Here is a 16,721-nt window from a genome sequence, read left to right as displayed (position 1 = left end):
TCAAGGCAAACATGCCTTTGAGAGTTTTTCTTGGGGTTAGGGGAGAATGAAAGAAAAGCCCAGCTTGATGCTGGGAGGGGTAAACTGTTAGGGTAGGTCTGAGTGTGTCTTGCAGGAACAGGGAGTAACTGGGGAACACCTTGGCTATGAAAACTGAACACCAGACCTACCACTGACTTGTTAAATGACCATGGGTGATTCCTTTCTCTTCTTTGGGCTCCATATTCTTTCTATTCTAAGTATGAAGAATTTGGCTGTAATGGTGCCCAAGGGCCAGCCAGCTCTGCTTCTTTGTGAGAAAGTGAGGTAACTCTTGGGGCTATCAGAGATGATGCAACAGTAACTGCCATTTCTCCCTGTGAATAATCCTTGGGGAAAGGCCCAAGGTCCCTCCCAGGATGGAGGTGAATATTTCCTGGTAGAACTAAGAAAATGTACGCCTTGTCCCTTGTGAAACCAGAGATCCACCCTTGGCGCCAGGCCAAGCTGGAGCTGCATAAAACTAGGTTTGGCCTCAGCTCTTAGCCATTCACCTTCTTGACAACATGAAGTCTGACAACATGAAGTCCAGAAACTTCTTGAGCCTAGTGGTGGTACTTCTTGTCCTTGGAACACTGGTGGCACAGGCAGCTGTCATAAAAGGTGAATGGGGAAGTGGCCTGGGTGGGGCTGGGTTGGGTTGAGGAGAGGCTGTTGGGGGCAGCCTGGGTACTGACAGGGGGTACTTCCAGAGCAGCAGGCAGGGCTAGAGCCCACTCTTCAGCCTGGACAGTAGGTTTCCAGCATATCCGGAGAAGTAGGAAGTTGCCTGCTAGACTCTACATGCTTTCCATCCCAGGACTGAGATATCAGGGCTGTTTGTGGAAGGAGTGTTGTTACATGACCTTGGCCTCAAGTGTTGATACTTGGACAGAACGTTCAATGAAGTGAGGGGCTCCAGGAATCTGATCCCTTGGTGTGGGGTCTGTCCCCTGCCTGTCTGCCCCATAAAATCACCTGTCATCAGTCCTCTAAGAGAAGGTTAAAAACCAACAGGGCCTCAGAAATCATGTAGTTTGAAGACCCCTATTTTCCAAAGGAGGACATTGAGACCTAGGGAGGGGTGAGGATTTGTCAAAACAATCTCCAGAGCCAGGATGGAGCTCAGGTCTCCTGGTAAGTGTCTCATGGCTCCTTTCCCTTCCATTAAGTTTCCTCAAAGATGCCAAAGTGACCTTACCACCTCTGAAAGACACTTCAGTCTGGCATATCCTCGTGAGGGCCCTAGGACCCAGAATGGAGGATGAGGGGAAGAGATGGACACCCGAGGAACCCTGGTCCCAGCCTTCCAAGAGCACAGACCCCAGCTAGCCCTGGTGACCCTCCCCTATCTCAAGTCACATTTTGAGGGACACTGCAGTGAACAGTGGCTGGACCTGGAGGAAAGACTAGATGGTTAAAGCAGATACACTGTTGTAAATGTGGGGATATTTCTTTGTTGTTCTAAAGGTCAAGGCACTGCGAAAGGACAAGATCCATTCAAAGGACAAGATCCATTCAAAGGACAAGATCCAGTCAAAGGACAAGATCCATTCAAAGGACAGGATCCATTCAAAGGACAAGATCCATTCAAAGGACAAGATCAAGTCGAAGTCACACTCCCCTATAAGCCTGGCTTCTGCCCCATGATTCAGATCCAGTGCTTCATGATAAATCCCCCTAACAAATGTCTGAGAGATGCTGATTGCCTGGGGAGAATGAAGTGCTGTGTGGGCAGTTGTGGGAGAGAATGTATGAATCCTTGGTGAGGTGAGAACTGGGGGGAGGAAGAGGTGACCTGTGAAGGCACAGAAAGGCTGAGCGGTGGAGAGTGATCCTAGGTTGGTGGGGGAGAGGACATAGGGAGGTGATGGAGAGATTGAGGGGTCTCGTCCTGAGAGGGATGACGAGTGGGCTTGGTCCTGCCTCCCACTGCCTCTGAGTCTTTGACCTGCTGAATCGCATCTCTGATTCTCTTTTCTCCTACCAGGCAGAGTCTGTTCTCGCTGCACCTGTGAAGCCCCAGGGATGCAAATCCTGGTGCCTGTAGCACTACCCTCTCCCACACTGCCCATTCTTCCTTTCCTCCAGGGTTCCCAAACCTGGGATGCCTCTCTCATGTACTTTCCAATAAAAGACCACTTTCTACTCCATTTGTTTCTGGCTCCTATGACTTCTGGGCTCCTGGAGGCTCTGGGGAGATGGGTGTGGAGTTGGGACTTCCAGTCCCCAGTGGCGAGTGGAGAGGGACCCACGGCAGATGTTACTGATGTGTGAAGGAGAGCGGGGGCAGGAACGAAAGGCCCATTCCTAGGGTTCACTGTAGAAATCCAATAATCAACCCAAGAACTGCAGCCTCCATTTCACCAGGAAATGGAAACCTAGACATTTTGCCTTTGGCCTTGGACGGGGGAAATAAAACCCAAAACCTTCCCAATTGACCCCTACTTCTGACCTGGCTATGATCAGCCCTGTCGGTGTGACTAGCCAACCCTTGTGGCTAAATCTATAGCTCCCTCCTTCTTTTCCTTTCATGTTTCCCAGGGATCTATGTCCTCCCAAGAAGACATAGAAACACATGCTGGGAAATCCCTGCTCATGAAGCATTTCCCCTATTCATGCCTGAGATGCCTCCAATAACACATAATTCCTTTGGGTTAAGCAATATCCTCTCCCAGCTTTCTGTTTTAAGATGTGAATGAGGAGGCAAGACACATTGAATCCGTGATCCTTTCTTGTGATTGCTGAATAATGTTCTCTGGAGACATACAAGTTGGGGCAGAGCAGACTCGAGGAGTGAAGACAGCAGAAGCGTGTATGTTGGGCAAACTTTGATGACCTCGTGGTTCTGCTGTTGGCTCACCTGCCCCACTGTCCTTGTGCAATGAAGTTCTCAGGGAAGGTCAAAGCTGCAGGGGGAGGAGCATTTGGGGTGAAGTGGGCAGAGCACAGGCTTGGGCATCAGGAGACCTGAGTTCTAGCCCCAGCCTCCTCCCCAATTGTTGGATGACCTCAGACAAATCTCTGATCTTCAGTTGTCTACTCATTCTGAGGTGGGTTGGATGAAATTATTCTGGAAGTATAATAAAGAATGTCAGTTCAGCCCTGACATTATGGCCCTGAAACACCTCTTCTTTTTGTGTGTGTGTTGGGCTCCTGCTAGAGGGGAGGTGGGGAGCAGAGGCTTTGTTGGGGGTGAGAGAACAGAGAGCCCGCTGCCCCTTGGTCCATCCCAGGGGCCTACAAGCCAGGGTTTCCCTCTCATTCTCCAGGGGATGGACTGGACTGAGCATCTTGGAGCACAGGTGAGAGCAGTGGCTAAACTTCTGGCCTGACAAACACGTAATACACCATCGGTGGTAAGAACAGTTTCTGTGTTTTAGTGTTTTCTCTGTTCCAGATCCTGTACTAAATATGTTATATGTATTGTCTTATTTATTTTTCATTAGAACTCTCTCAGATGGGTAGTATACACATCTTTAATTTTGTTAAGAGATTGAAACCATGAAAGCTTCACTTAATCACCCAAAGACACACAGTGAATATGTGATGATAAATCCTATTTAAAAATTAAACTAAATCCTATTTTAATTTTTAATTTTTAATTTTTTTGGCTGTGCCATGCGGCTTGTAAGATCTTAGTTCCCCAACCAGGGATTGAACCCGGGCCCACGGCAGTGGACTGCCAGGGAATTCCCATAAATCCTATTTTTATTATAAACTAGCAATAATCAGAAAATGGAATGGAAAAAAATTTCCACTTATAATATCAACACAATTAAACCGCTCAACAAATAAACTTAATGAGAAACAGGCAGAACTTTAAAAAAGAAATGTAAACAAGCGTTCATGTAGCACAGAAAAAAGCCTTGAATAAATAATTAACATGCTCCCGAATGTGAAGATTCTGTATGGTGAAGATAGCAGTATTTACCCCTTCGATTTTGTCTCTTTTCCCCCCAGCTTTACTTATTTATTATTATTATTATTATTATTTTAAAATAAATTTATTTATTTAGGGCTGCGTTGGGTCTTCCTTGCTGCGCGCAGGCTTCCTCTACCTGTGGCGAACGGGGGTTGCTCTTTGTTGCGGTGCGCGGGCTTCTCATTGTGGTGGCTTCTCTTGTTGCAGAGCATGGGCTCTAGGCGTGTGGGCTTCAGTAGTTGCTGTGCGTGGGCTCAGTAGTTGTGGCGTGCGGACTTCAGTAGTTGTGGCTCGCAGGGTCTAGAGCGCAGGCTCAGTAGTTGTGGCGCACGGGCTTAGTTGCTCCATGGCATGTGGGATCTTCCCAGACCAGGGCTTGAACCCGTGTCCCCTGCATTGGCAGCCGGATTCTTAACCACGGCACCACAAGGGAAGCCCCCCTCCCCCCAGCTTTAGTGAGATAAAAATTGACATATAACATGAATGTTTAAGGTGTACAACGTGGTGATTTGATACATGTATACCCTGCAAAATGTTTACCACAATAAGAATAGTTAACAAATCCTTCACCTCAGGTAATTACCATTTTGTTTTTGCTGTTGTTATGATGAAAACATTAAAGCTCTACTTTCATAGTAACTTTCAAGGATAAAATAATTTTGCCCCTGCACAGCCTCCCTTGGTGATCTTGGCACCGGATTTACAAAACAATCCAAGCAAGGGGTTAGGGACAAAGAAAAGTCTGTGGGTAGATGTACCTCCCCCCCCACCTTTTTTTTTTTTAACATCTTTATTGGAGTATAATTGCTTTACAATGGTGTGTTAGTTTCTGCTTTATAACAAAGTGAATCAGTTATACATATACGTGTGTCCCCATATCTCTTCCCTTTTGCAACTCCCTCCCTCCCACCCTCCTTATCCCACCCCTCTAGGTGGTCACAAAGCACCGAGCTGATCTCCCTGTGCTATGCGGCTGCTTCCCACTAGCTATATATTTTACATTTGGTAGTGTATATATGTCCATGCCACTCTCTCACTTTGTCGCAGCTTACCCTTCCCCCTCCCTGTATCCTCAAGTCCATTCTCTAGTAGGTCTGCATCTTTATTCCTGTCTTGCCCCTAGGTTCTTCTGACCATTCTTTTTTCTTTTTTTTTTTTTAGATTCCATATATATGTGTTAGCATACGGTATTTGTTTTTCTCTTTCTGACTTACTTCACTCTGTATGACAGTCTCTAGGTCCATCCACCTCACTACAAATAACTCAGTTTCGTTCCTTTTCATGGCTGAGTAATATTCCATTGTATATATGTGCCACATCTTCTTTATCCGTTCATCTGTCGATGGACACTTAGGTTGCTTCCATGTCCTGGCTATTGTAAATAGAGCTGCAATGGACATTTTGGTACATGACTCTTTTTGAATTATGGTTTTCTCAGGGTATATGCCCAGTAGTGGGATTGCTGGGTCGTATGGTAGTTCTCTTTTTAGTTTTTTAAGGAACCTCCATACTGTTATCCATACTGGCTGTATCAATTTACATTCCCGCCAAAGGTGCAAGAGGGTTCCCTTTTCTCCACACCCTCTCCAGCATTTATTGTTTGTAGATTTTTTGATGATGGCCATTCTGACCAGTGTGAGATGACATCTCATTGTAGTTTTGATTTGCATTTCTCTAATGATTAATGATGTTGAACATTCTTTCATGTGTTTGTTGGAAATCTGTATATCTTCTTTGGAGAAATGTCTATTTAGGTCTTCTGCCCATTTTTGGATTGGGTTGTTTGTTTTTTTGATATTGAGCTGCATGAGTTGCTTGTGTGTTTTGGAGATTAATCCTTTGTCAGTTGCTTCATTTGCAAATATTTTCTCCCATTCTGAGGGTTGTCTTTTCATCTTGTTTATGGTTTCCTTTGCTGTGCAAAAGCTTTTAAGTTTCATTAAGTCCCATTTGTTTATTTTTGTTTTTATTTCCATTTCTCTAGGAGGTGGGTCAAAAAGGATCTTGCTGTGATTTATGTCATAGAGTGTTCTGCCTATGTTTTCCTCTAAGAGTTTGATGGTGTCTGGCGTTACATTTAGGTCTTTAATCCATTTTGAGTTTATTTTTGTGTATGGTGTTAGGGAGTATTCTAATTTCATTCTTTTACATGTAGCTGTCCAGTTTTCCCAGCACCACTTATTGAAGAGACTGTCTTTTCTCCACTGTATATTCTTGCCTCCTTTATCAAAGATAAGGTGACCATATGTGCGTGGGTTTATCTCTGGGCTTTCTATCCTGTTCCATTGATCTATATTTCTGTTTTTGTGCCAGTACCATACTGTCTTGATTACTGTAGCTTTGTAGTATAGTCTGAAGTCAGGGAGCCTGATTCCTCCAGCTCCGTTTTTCTTTCTCAAGATTGCTTTGGCTATTCGGGGTCTTTTGTGTTTCCATACAAATTGTGAAATTTTTTGTTCTAGTTCTGTGAAAAATGCCAGTGGTAGTTTGATAGGGATTGCATTGAATCTGTAGATTGCTTTGGGTAGTAGAGTCATCTTCACAATGTTGATTCTTCCAATCCAAGAATATGGTATATCTCTCCATCTATTTGTATCATCTTTAATTTCTTTTATCAGTGTCTTATAATTTTCTGCATACAGGTCTTTTGTCTCCTTAGGTAGGTTTATTCCTAGATATTTTACTCTTTTTGTTGCAATGGTAAATGGGAGTGTTTTCTTAATTTCACTTTCAGATTTTTCATCATTGTTTTATATCAATTTTATGGGGAGAAATTTAGGAAGAAATGCCTTTCACAATTTCATTCAGCAAATCAGGGCCACCAAGATCTGGTTCCCTGTTTCCTAGACCAGTGTTCATTCTACCTTCCTATGGAACTGGCTATTTTGATCAAATTGTTACAAACGTAAATTTCTCTGATTCCAACTGATGCCTAAACATTTGTCTCCTGGCAGCTGGAGCCCACTAGTATTTTTAATCATTTATAGTGTCAAGGGGAATTATTAATTCAAAGAAATAAGGGGTTCATGGCATGATAAGGGGCCCATTTTGGGAGACATGACTTTGGACCAGGTATCCATTGGTCCCATGTCCCCATTTGGGCCAGGTTCTGCTCACCTGGGAGCCCATAACTGGGCAGGGAAGAGAGTCTTTTCATCCCCATTCAGACATCCAGCCTCACATTCCGTCCAGGTACCCCCTGTTCTCTGATTTCCTTCCGGATTTCAGAAGCAGGCAATACTGTGCCATCACCCAGACCTCTGTTCTGATCCACTTAGACTCAGAAAAGTTCCACACACTCTCTGAACCTCACTGACACCATCTGTAAAAGAGAAGGCCAGAGCACATGGAGGTTTTCGAGCTCTTTGCAGTAAAACTCCACAAACGACCTAGAACCTAATACAGGCATATCTGACCATGTGAGTAACTCTGGGGAGGAAGTCAGGGGGAGGGTAAGAAAGTTGATTTGTTACTTCCAGGCACTATTAAGGTCACACACACACAAAAAGCCCTTTGAGCTACTCACAGTGGCTTGGTGAGAAGAACAGACATCAAACGTTCAGTGCCAGTGGAAGGATTCATATTCCTGCTCCCTACTTCCACCCACTGGATCCAGCATCCACCAAACTTGAGCGTCCCTCTGAGGCTGGGAGCCCTCTGCCCATCTCTGAGGTTCCATGGTCAGTCCCGGGGCAGAACAACTGAGCAGTCACTGCAAAGTTTACAGAGAACTGTAAGTACTTCTTATTCCCTATCTAGAACAGGAACAAGGACACAACACTCTCTTCCCACTGGGCATATGTACCATCCTTCTCAGGGGTGCCAGTCCTAGGAGGCAAAAACATGCACCCACTGGTTATCAGCTCTTGGCAATTCCCTGATCACACAGCCTTCCATCTAGTTAGAACAGACAGTACACTCTGAGATTATCATGAACCACTTCTTTACATTAAACATGAAAAACCTGAGGCCCAGAGAGGATGATGAAGGGCTTCCCAAAGTCACAGAGTGCTCCCCCGCCATGCTGGGTCCAAAACCAAGATGTAGAGCTAACTTCTTAATAAGGTCACGTTGATGGTTTCACGCGATTTGGATCTTGAAGGATGGTCCCTAAGATGAGATCGATATTCTTGAGTGATGGAACAGTACAAGGAAATGCGTCCATGGAAAAGTACAGTTAATGGGGAAGTAGGAAATGCGTCGATGGAAAAATACAGTTAATGGGGAAGTTGGTTCATATGGAAGCAATTTGGCCGAGATGATCCTCTACAAATTTGTCAAGTCAGCTCTTCTCAATGTCAAGGCAGTTATTCTCAATGGAGTCTTCACCCACTTATTCTTCCTTTTCAATGGTCTCAACTCCCTGTGTTTCCTACTCTTACCTCACAATATTCAGAAAAATGGCTCTGATAGAATCTTTCAGCCTCTTTCATTGTGGAAGGGACTGATGGAGCCCTTGGCAACAATCTCTCCAGCTCCCTCATTTTACAGTTGGTAGAACTGAAGCCCAGAGAAGGGAAAGAATTATCCAAAGTCTTTAGCGAACAAAATATGTTTCAGTAAAATGCAGTGGAAACAAAATGCTTTTTGAACTGGTGTTTTATGATCAATGAGATGGTACATCTTTCATATCGATTCAGGTGTTAACACTTTTTTTCCCTCTGTGAACTGCCTTTTCATGCACTTGTTGCCTTTTTTATTTAGCTGTTTTGATAAGTTTAATTGCTTTGTCACAGTTCTTCTTTTTAAATTTATTTTATTTATTTAAAAACTTATTGAAGTATAGATGATTTACAACGTTGTGTTAATTTCTGCTATACAGCAAAGTGACTCAGTTATACTCAGCTATATATATTCTTTTCCATTATGGTTTATCACAGGATATTGAATATAGTTCCCTGTGCTATACAATAAGATTTTGTTGTTTATCCATCCTATATATAATAGTTTGCATCTGCTAATCCCAAACTCCCAATCCTTCCCTCCCCCCACCCCCTTGGCAACCACAAGTCTGTTCCCTATGTCTGTGAGTCTGTTTCTGTTTCATAGATATGTTCATTAGTGTCATATTTTAGATTCCACATACAAGTGATATCATACGGTATTTGTCTTTCTCTTTCTGACTTACCTCACTTAGTATGATAATCTCCATCCATGTTGCTGCAAATTTCATTCTTTTTTATGGCTGAGTAATATTCCATTGTACATATATATACCACATCTCCTTATATCCATTCATCTGTCAGTGGACATTTAGGTTGTTTCTATTGCCTTGGCTATTGTAAATAGTGCTGCTATGAACATAGGGGTTCACGTATCTTTTTGAATTATAGTTTTGTCTGGGTACATGCCAGGAATGGGATTGCTGGATCATATGGCAAGTCCATTTCTGGTTTTTTGAGGAACCTCCATACTGTTTTCCATAGTGGCTGTACCAATTTACATTCCCACCAACAGTGTAAGAGGGTTCCCTTTTCTCCACACCCTCTCCAACATTTATTATTTGTAGAATTTTTAATCATGGCCATTCTGACTGGTGTGAGGTGGTACCTCATTGTAGTTTTGATTAGCAAAATTGAAATATATTTGACATATAACACTGTGTAAATTTAAGGTGTGCCACAGGTTAATTTGTTACACATATATTGAAATATGATTGCCATTGTAGTGATAATTAGCACCTCCATCATGTTACATAATTATCTTATTTTTTTAGTGGATGGAATAATTAAGTTCTAGTCTCTTAGCAAGTTTGATGATTATAATGCAATATTTTTGTATATATTCACTCTACTGTGCATTAGATCTTTAGGACTTATTTACTACTCTTTACAAGTTTGTACCCTTAAATAACATCTCTCTTATCCCCCCTGTACCTTAGTAACCACCAATTTGCTCTCTGTTTATATGAGTTTGGCTTTTTTAGATTCCATATATAAGTGATATCATACAATACTCATCTTTCTCTGTCTGACTTTTCTCACTTAGCATAATGTGTTCAGGGTCTATCCATGTCGTTGTAAATGGCAGGCTTTCCTTCTTTTTCATGGCTAAATAATATGCCATTGTATACATGTATTTACATATACCACATCTTCTTTATCCATTCATCTGTTATGGGCACTCAGGTTGTTTCCATACCTTGGTTATTGTGACAAATGCTGCTATAAATGTGGGAGTTTATATAGTATTTGTCTTTCTCTGACTTATTTCACCTAGCATAGTGTCCTCAAGATTCATCCATACTGTCACAAATGGCAAGATTTCATATATATAACATTTATATATATGAATAATAAAAATGAAATTTTGAAAAATCTGGAATTTAACGTAAGGAACTAAAAAAGGACAGAGTAAAACAAAGGACAACTAAAGGAAAATAATGATAAAGATAAAATCATAAAATTTCTAAAGTCAAGAATAGGAAAACAGTAGATCTAATTAATAAATCAAAATCCTATTTTAAAAAATTACAAAATAGTGAAACCACGAGCTACTTAACCTAGATTTAAAAAGGAAGAAAAAATAAAATGGAAGGAAGCAGAAATAAATATAATAAAGTATAATGGTGGAAAGCACCATGGTATGAGAAAAAAAATGATCCTGAGACTACTTTGCAGATTGGCTTCTTTTCTCACCCTTTTGGCTGCTCTCCGGGTCCCATGGTCCTGAGGACGAGGAGTCTGCGAGAGGGATTAGGTGGCTGGGCAACGTCCACGTGGTTGCTCTTTGGGTGAGTTTCTATCTTCCCTGAAATACAATCGAGCTGTTATTTTCAAGGCTCATGGTGAATAATGTTTCAGTTTCACTAATTGGGGCCGCAAACAAAGTTCATGATATTTAGAATACAGAGCCTTTAAGTAGCTGATCTGCCAAACCAATCAGACAGAATTTTTCTCAACTTGAACTGCATCTCAGAGAGGATAGGCCAGGCAGAACTGGAAGAGAGCAGTGAAGATGCACAGAGGAAAAGCACAGTATCTTGGTAGTACCTTCCCTATGTGACCGTGAATGGACAAGTGTCACCACCGTGGCCTGAGAAGGGTGTGGCGATGCTCAGGAATGAGGGTTTGGGTCACACCACCAGGTAAGCCACGGGGAGTCGCGTTGATGGTAGCTGAGGACAAGGAGACTAGAATGGGGTGACGAGAAGGGCGAGGATGACGAGCGGTTGTAGCCCTGACACCAATTGCAGGGGCCGGGGCTGTAGTTTGCCCCGCGGACCTTCATCCTCTATGGTTTCCTGCAGGAAGAAAGCCCACCAGAGCTGTTCCCAAATGTGTATGGAGATGTGAATCCCCGCAGCAGAAGGAGATGTGCAGCTCAGACCCCCTTCGAGAAGCAACTCGCCACCCAGCTTCTCGGAGTGTGTTAGCTGATCACGGACAGCAAGTGCTTCTCAGCCACAACCTGGTAATTGAGCTGAGGTCACACGATACCCAGGGGACCCCTGGCCAGGGACAGAGTAAGGCTGTGGTTCAAGGATCCTAAGGGAGGACACCTCTAATGGAAAATCCTTGCTCCAGAGCTCCCCCAATGGGCTGGCAGGGATGAGGTCAGGTCAGCACAGCGATGCTCCTGGTACCTAGTCCTGCTTCCACTCCTTCTCTTGCACAGGTGTTCCTTTGCCATGAAACTTGCGCTCCTACCTCTGTCTCAGCTCTTGCTCCCCTGAGAATGCAATCTGCAAAACGTGGCGCATGGAATTATCAGGATTCAGGCTCAGGGTATTGTGAGAATGAGTGTCCAGGCAGCATGATCACAGCCAACAACAGCTCAACGACTGTGTGATGTGGACCCCTCTGCTGTGGTCCTGGACACTCACCGCAGCCACCAATGCCCCTGGTTGGGTGCTGCTGCGGATGACAATACTGCATTGCCCTGGGAAAGGCTGCCCCTTGGTCCTCGCTGCTTTGGGTCACTCAGTGGAGATCTAAGTGTCAGGTGGGAGCATCACATTTGCCAAGCATCTTAGCGCAGCCCGAGGTATCAGAGTGAAGGAAAGTGACCCTTTGCAACGGGAAGCCAGAATGTCCATCAAGAGTCAAATATGAACTCCAAAGGGAGGTACCAAAATGTAGTGGTCAGTCAACGAACGTCAAATACCCTCCATGAAACTCCAGAGACTTTTCACATTGGGAGGACAGCACAAATGTTGCCACCTCGGAAACAGAAGGCCACACTCCCTAGTCACCATGGAAATGTCCCTGGGAAAGTGCCTTCTCTTATCGGACCAGACAGCAAGACACCTCTTCTATCAGTTTCTCTATGAGCAGTCATTTCTTTCACAAGGTCACTTTTAATGGACCTGAATCATTTTTTCTGCCCCTATTTTAATCCCAGGTTATCTTCCCAGCTTTTCCACGCTAGATGGTACTTGGTCTTCCCTAGTCTGCAGCTGAGTGTTTTTAGATACTAAGGCACTAATTCTTCAATAATACTTGTCCCAGAGTTGTTTCCTCCTGAATCACCCTAGAGCACCCCACCGCTGCCTCCAGTCAGAATGATGTCACGTCTTGTCCAGCCAACGTTGCCAAAGCCTTGGACATCCGTTCCGCTTCTCTCCCTGGAAGTGAGATGCTGCAGCCATTGGCTGCCAGGAGAAATCCTCGCTTCTTCCTTTCTCTGTGTCTGCTTCTAACAATCACCAGTCCTCACATCCATGATGGCGTTTGTGCCTGGGTTCTTAAAACAAGCACTCCTGCATATGTGCTGGCTGCAAAGAAGGAAGAGGGAACAGGCATCTGGACTTTCCAGCTTCCACGGGGGATGTGGCCTCAGCCTCCCACTCCCAAGACTGACCTGGTGCGATACTCCCTCATTATAGGAAGGGTGTGTGTATGCTTAGAAGTCAAGACATGAAAGTTGTCTAAAGCGTTCTCATTCCCACTGTGAGCCTCCTCTTCATTCTGTGTTCTGGTCCCAGCTTCTGGCCTGTCGTTTAACCAGCTGTTAAAAGGAAAGGGGATTGGATGGAGCAGGAAGGCTCCAATATTCTCTACACCACCTACTGCCTCATCACACTCTGCACGTCATGGTGAGGAGAGAGCAAGGATCACAGGAAAGGTGAGAACTTCTGGGGCTGCATGATATTAGTGAAATCATCAAGAGATGCTTGCTGAAGTTCCCAGAATGGGCAGTGCAGCCAGAAAACATGTGGTTCATTGGGAACAGCTCAACTGCTACCACGCTCCTGCCAGAGACATAGTGTTCCCCAGCTGAGGAGCTTTTTGCCGAGATGAAGCCCTGATGTCATATCTGCAGGCTTTGTGTGCACCCTGGGGTCACTGATAATTTTTGGACGTTCTTTGGCCACTTCTTAGGCTCTCCTTGTCCAGAGCCTCCTTGCATGAGGAGACTCTGTTCTAGCCAGCCATGCGCGTCTGCCCCAGGGAGTCCGGTGTGACAAGGGTCATGCACAGACACCTGGTGCTTCTCAGCTCGTCCCAGATGCTCTGAGCCACAACCTGCCATTGCATTTGGAGTTGGAAATCCCCTTGGACATGGTCCAGACAAACACCCTCATCTCGAAGATGAGAAAACTGAAGTCTAGGGGCACCATCGAAGTTCACACGAGGGGTCAAGGACAGAGCTGGGGCCGAGAACTACCTGTCCTGATATAATGGTTTTTGCTCTTTCTGTAAGATATTGAATAAGGTAGGAGGATGAGTAACCTTTCAAAGAAAGACTTTATGATCTTTTCGTCTGACCTGAACCAGACATCATGTTCATGGCAGGAATTCCAGGGGAACAGAATTTCTCAAGCCAAAGTGTAGAATCAAAGATAACGTAGATTTGGGGAGAAGATGAGAAGAAGTCAGCTATGAACTGATGCTCCACAATTTGCCAAGTTAGCCATTGTCATGAGTGTCCTGCCTCATTTTGGTGTCCTCTCAATGATCTCTCTGCTCTTCTTGTGCCAATTTACTCCTCACCAGGCAGAGACCTTTGCTTAGAGTCTTGGCGTCTTTCTCAAGCAAGGTGGGTCCTAAGAGCTCAAGCCACCCATTTTACAATAACTGAGACAGAGACCAATGGTGGATGGAACTTGCCCCAAATCAACAGTGGGAAACCAGTCTCATGGGGAGAAAAATAGGAATTGTGTTTACTTTAGTTTGCATTTCTTTAATTATAGGTGCAGTTTTATATATATATGTAGGCCACTTATATATATATGCCACTTGCATTACTTTTTCTGCCATCCATATATTCCTGGTCTGTGTTCATGTTTCTATTAGGTAATCTGTTTTCTTTATTGTATTGTAAACGATCTTTCTATATATTATGGAATATATATTCCTATTGTATGTATTTACTCATATTTTTCCAATTTCTAATTATTTTTCCTACTGTAGGATTGATTTTGTCCTACAAAAGCTTTTCATTTGTATGTGGTTATCTGTATCAATTTGCTTTCAGAAAATCATTCCCAAATCAATAGTGTACAAAACTTCGGTTACGTATTCTTTGAGTATTTTTATAGTTCAAGTTTAATGTTTACATCCTGGATCATCTAAAGCCTATTTGAAGATAATGGGTGAGACAGAAGTCCAGTATTTCCCCCTGAACTGCTGATAATCTGTCTCGATATCATTTACTGAGTTATCTAACATTTCTCTGGTGACGGGGAATTCTGCCTTTATCATTTGTAAATTCCCGTAAGCATTGAGTTTCTCTTTTCTTCCATTATGTTGTGTGTATTCCCTCACCATTACTGTATGTTCTATTTCAGTTGATATATTTTTATGACAATTTTGGTGGCGTTGAAATCAGTCATTGGACTTATTGTTGTGATCATTTCGAAGTGTATACAAATACTGAATCATTATGTTGTACACCTGAAGCTAATATAATGCTATATGTCAATTACACCTCAATTTAAAAATAAATGTATTAATATGATTTCAAACATGTTACTGAGATGTTCAATGGGCTCTGAAAAGTAAGAACACTAAAACTCAAGTCAAACGTCTGATGAAAAAACTGGACCTTTAAAATAAAGCCAAGAGCTGAAGTTCTGCTGAGAATCTGGAATCTATGCATTAGGACACCTTTAGGTATTGTGAGCTGAAAGAACCAATGTTTCATAAAGGTCGGGACACAGAAGGACAGCTGACCAAAATCTGCTTGATAATGCTGCTCTCAACACTCAATTATGTCTTTTCTTCCTTCAGTTTCCCCAAAGGAATTGTCCTTGATGAACACAAATACTGGCCCAATATATCTGACCCAGGATTTCTTACCTTTGACACTATTACCACTTGTGGGGATCAGGGCTTTCCTGTGGATTGTAGGATGTTTGGCAGCATTCCTGAGCTCTACATACTAGAAAGATCATCCTCCCAGGTTATGGCAAAATATCCCCAGGCACTGCCCAATGTCCTCAGGGGCGCAAAATCATCCTGATTGAGAACCGCTGATCTATCCTAATCCCATTACCCCAGAACACTGGATCTCTCGAAGCACTAAACATACTCAAACGCTGGAAAATTTCCAACAAGCTTAAGTCCTTTCCCACGTACCAACCCGTAATTGTTACTTTAGGAAAGTTATCATCAGACAGTCTCCTCAGCCGTCTTTCCTGATCTTCCGGTTAAGCTATGTGACTGTCAGCATGACACTCAGTTTTTAGGCTCCACTAAATTACAGGCGAATGGCTCTATTTTTTTCCAAAAATTCCCTGTGGCATAAATTGCTACACAGTCTTTTCCAATTATTTGGGCCCCTTTGCAGATGTAGGTTTTGAGGTTTGTCTTTGAGGTTTGCTCTGACCACAGGAGGTTCTTTTTTTTTTTAATTTATTTTATTGAAGTATAGTTGACTTACAATGTTGTGTTAATTTCTGCTGTAGAGCAAAGTGATTCAGTTATATATATATATACATATATATATATATATACACACACACACACACACACATTCTTTTTCATATTCTATTCCATTATGGTTTATCACAGGATATTGAATATAGTTCCCTGTACTATACAATAGGAACTTGTTTATCCATCCTATATATAATAGTTTGCATCTGCTAATCCCAAACTCCCAATCCATCCCTCCCCCACCCCCCTCCCCCTTGGCAACCACAAGTCTGTGCTCTATATCTGTGAGTCTGGTTCTGTTTTGTAAATAAGTTCATTTGTGCCATATTTTAGATTGCACATATAAGTGATATCATATGGTATCTGTCTTTCTCTCTCCGACTTACTTCACTTAGTATCATAATCTCTAGGTCCATCCATTTTGCTGCATCTAGGAGGTTCTTCTTAGTTTTATTTTTCTGTGAATCTCTCTGGGAGTTACCTTCAAATCTGACTTAAAGGTAAACTAGTTAGCCTGTAGTTGAGTTTTTTGCTCTCACGGAGCGGCAGCTTCCTCCTAATTGCTTACCACCAAAATCTCCAATGTTTTTTAATTTTTTAAATAAATGTATTTATTTTATTTGTTTATTTTTGGCTGTGTTGGGTCTTCGTTGCTGCATGCGGGCTTTAGTTACGAGCGGGGGCTACTTTTCGTTGTGGTGTGTGGGCTTCTCATTGCGGTGGCTTCTCTTGTTGCGGAGCACGGGCTCTAGGCACGCGGGCTTCAATAGTTGTGGCGCATGGGCTCAGTACTTGTGGCTTGCGGGCTCTAGAGCACAGGCTCAGTAGTTGTGGCCACTGGCTTAGTTGCTCCACGGCATGTGGATATTCCTGGACCAGGGCTCAAACCCACGTCCCCTGCATTGGCAGGTGGACTCTTAACCACTGCGCCACCAGGGAAGCCCCTCTCCATTGTT

General features: G+C 43.3%; 2 protein-coding genes and 1 long non-coding RNA gene across 3 annotated transcripts in view; 2 read left to right on the top strand and 1 right to left on the bottom strand.

Annotated features, from left to right (window-relative positions):
* The window catches only part of LOC309614065 (WAP four-disulfide core domain protein 5-like), a 94,078-nt gene that overhangs the window by 38,476 nt on the left and 38,881 nt on the right, over positions 1–16,721 (bottom strand). The window lies entirely within an intron of this gene.
* Positions 488–2,148, top strand: PI3 (peptidase inhibitor 3). The gene is made up of 3 exons (XM_082361871.1): positions 488–642; positions 1,489–1,788; positions 2,009–2,148. Exons 1-2 carry the CDS (start codon positions 546–548, stop codon positions 1,785–1,787), a joined length of 396 nt encoding a protein of 131 aa, XP_082217997.1. The 5' UTR covers positions 488–545; the 3' UTR covers position 1,788; positions 2,009–2,148.
* Positions 2,296–15,828, top strand: LOC309614087. Its single transcript, XR_014236003.1, has 2 exons — positions 2,296–10,676; positions 11,193–15,828. It is a non-coding gene; the product is annotated as an uncharacterized lncRNA (long non-coding RNA).

Source organism: Balaenoptera borealis (assembly GCF_965194805.1).
Source record: "Balaenoptera borealis genome assembly, chromosome: 16".
NCBI classification, from domain to species: Eukaryota; Metazoa; Chordata; class Mammalia; order Artiodactyla; family Balaenopteridae; genus Balaenoptera; species Balaenoptera borealis.
The sequence above is the reverse complement of the archived record's forward strand: the minus strand, read 5'-3'. Positions and strand labels throughout refer to the sequence as shown.

What these genes read in the sequence shown, in the direction of transcription:
- PI3 (XM_082361871.1), top strand. Translation starts at nt 546, where the DNA reads ATGAAGTCTGACAACATGAAGTCCAGAAACTTCTTGAGCCTAGTGGTG. An exon ending in ACAGGCAGCTGTCATAAAAG is followed by an intron (nt 643 to 1,488) that starts GTGAATGGGGAA and finishes GTTGTTCTAAAG; the next exon opens with GTCAAGGCACTGCGAAAGGA.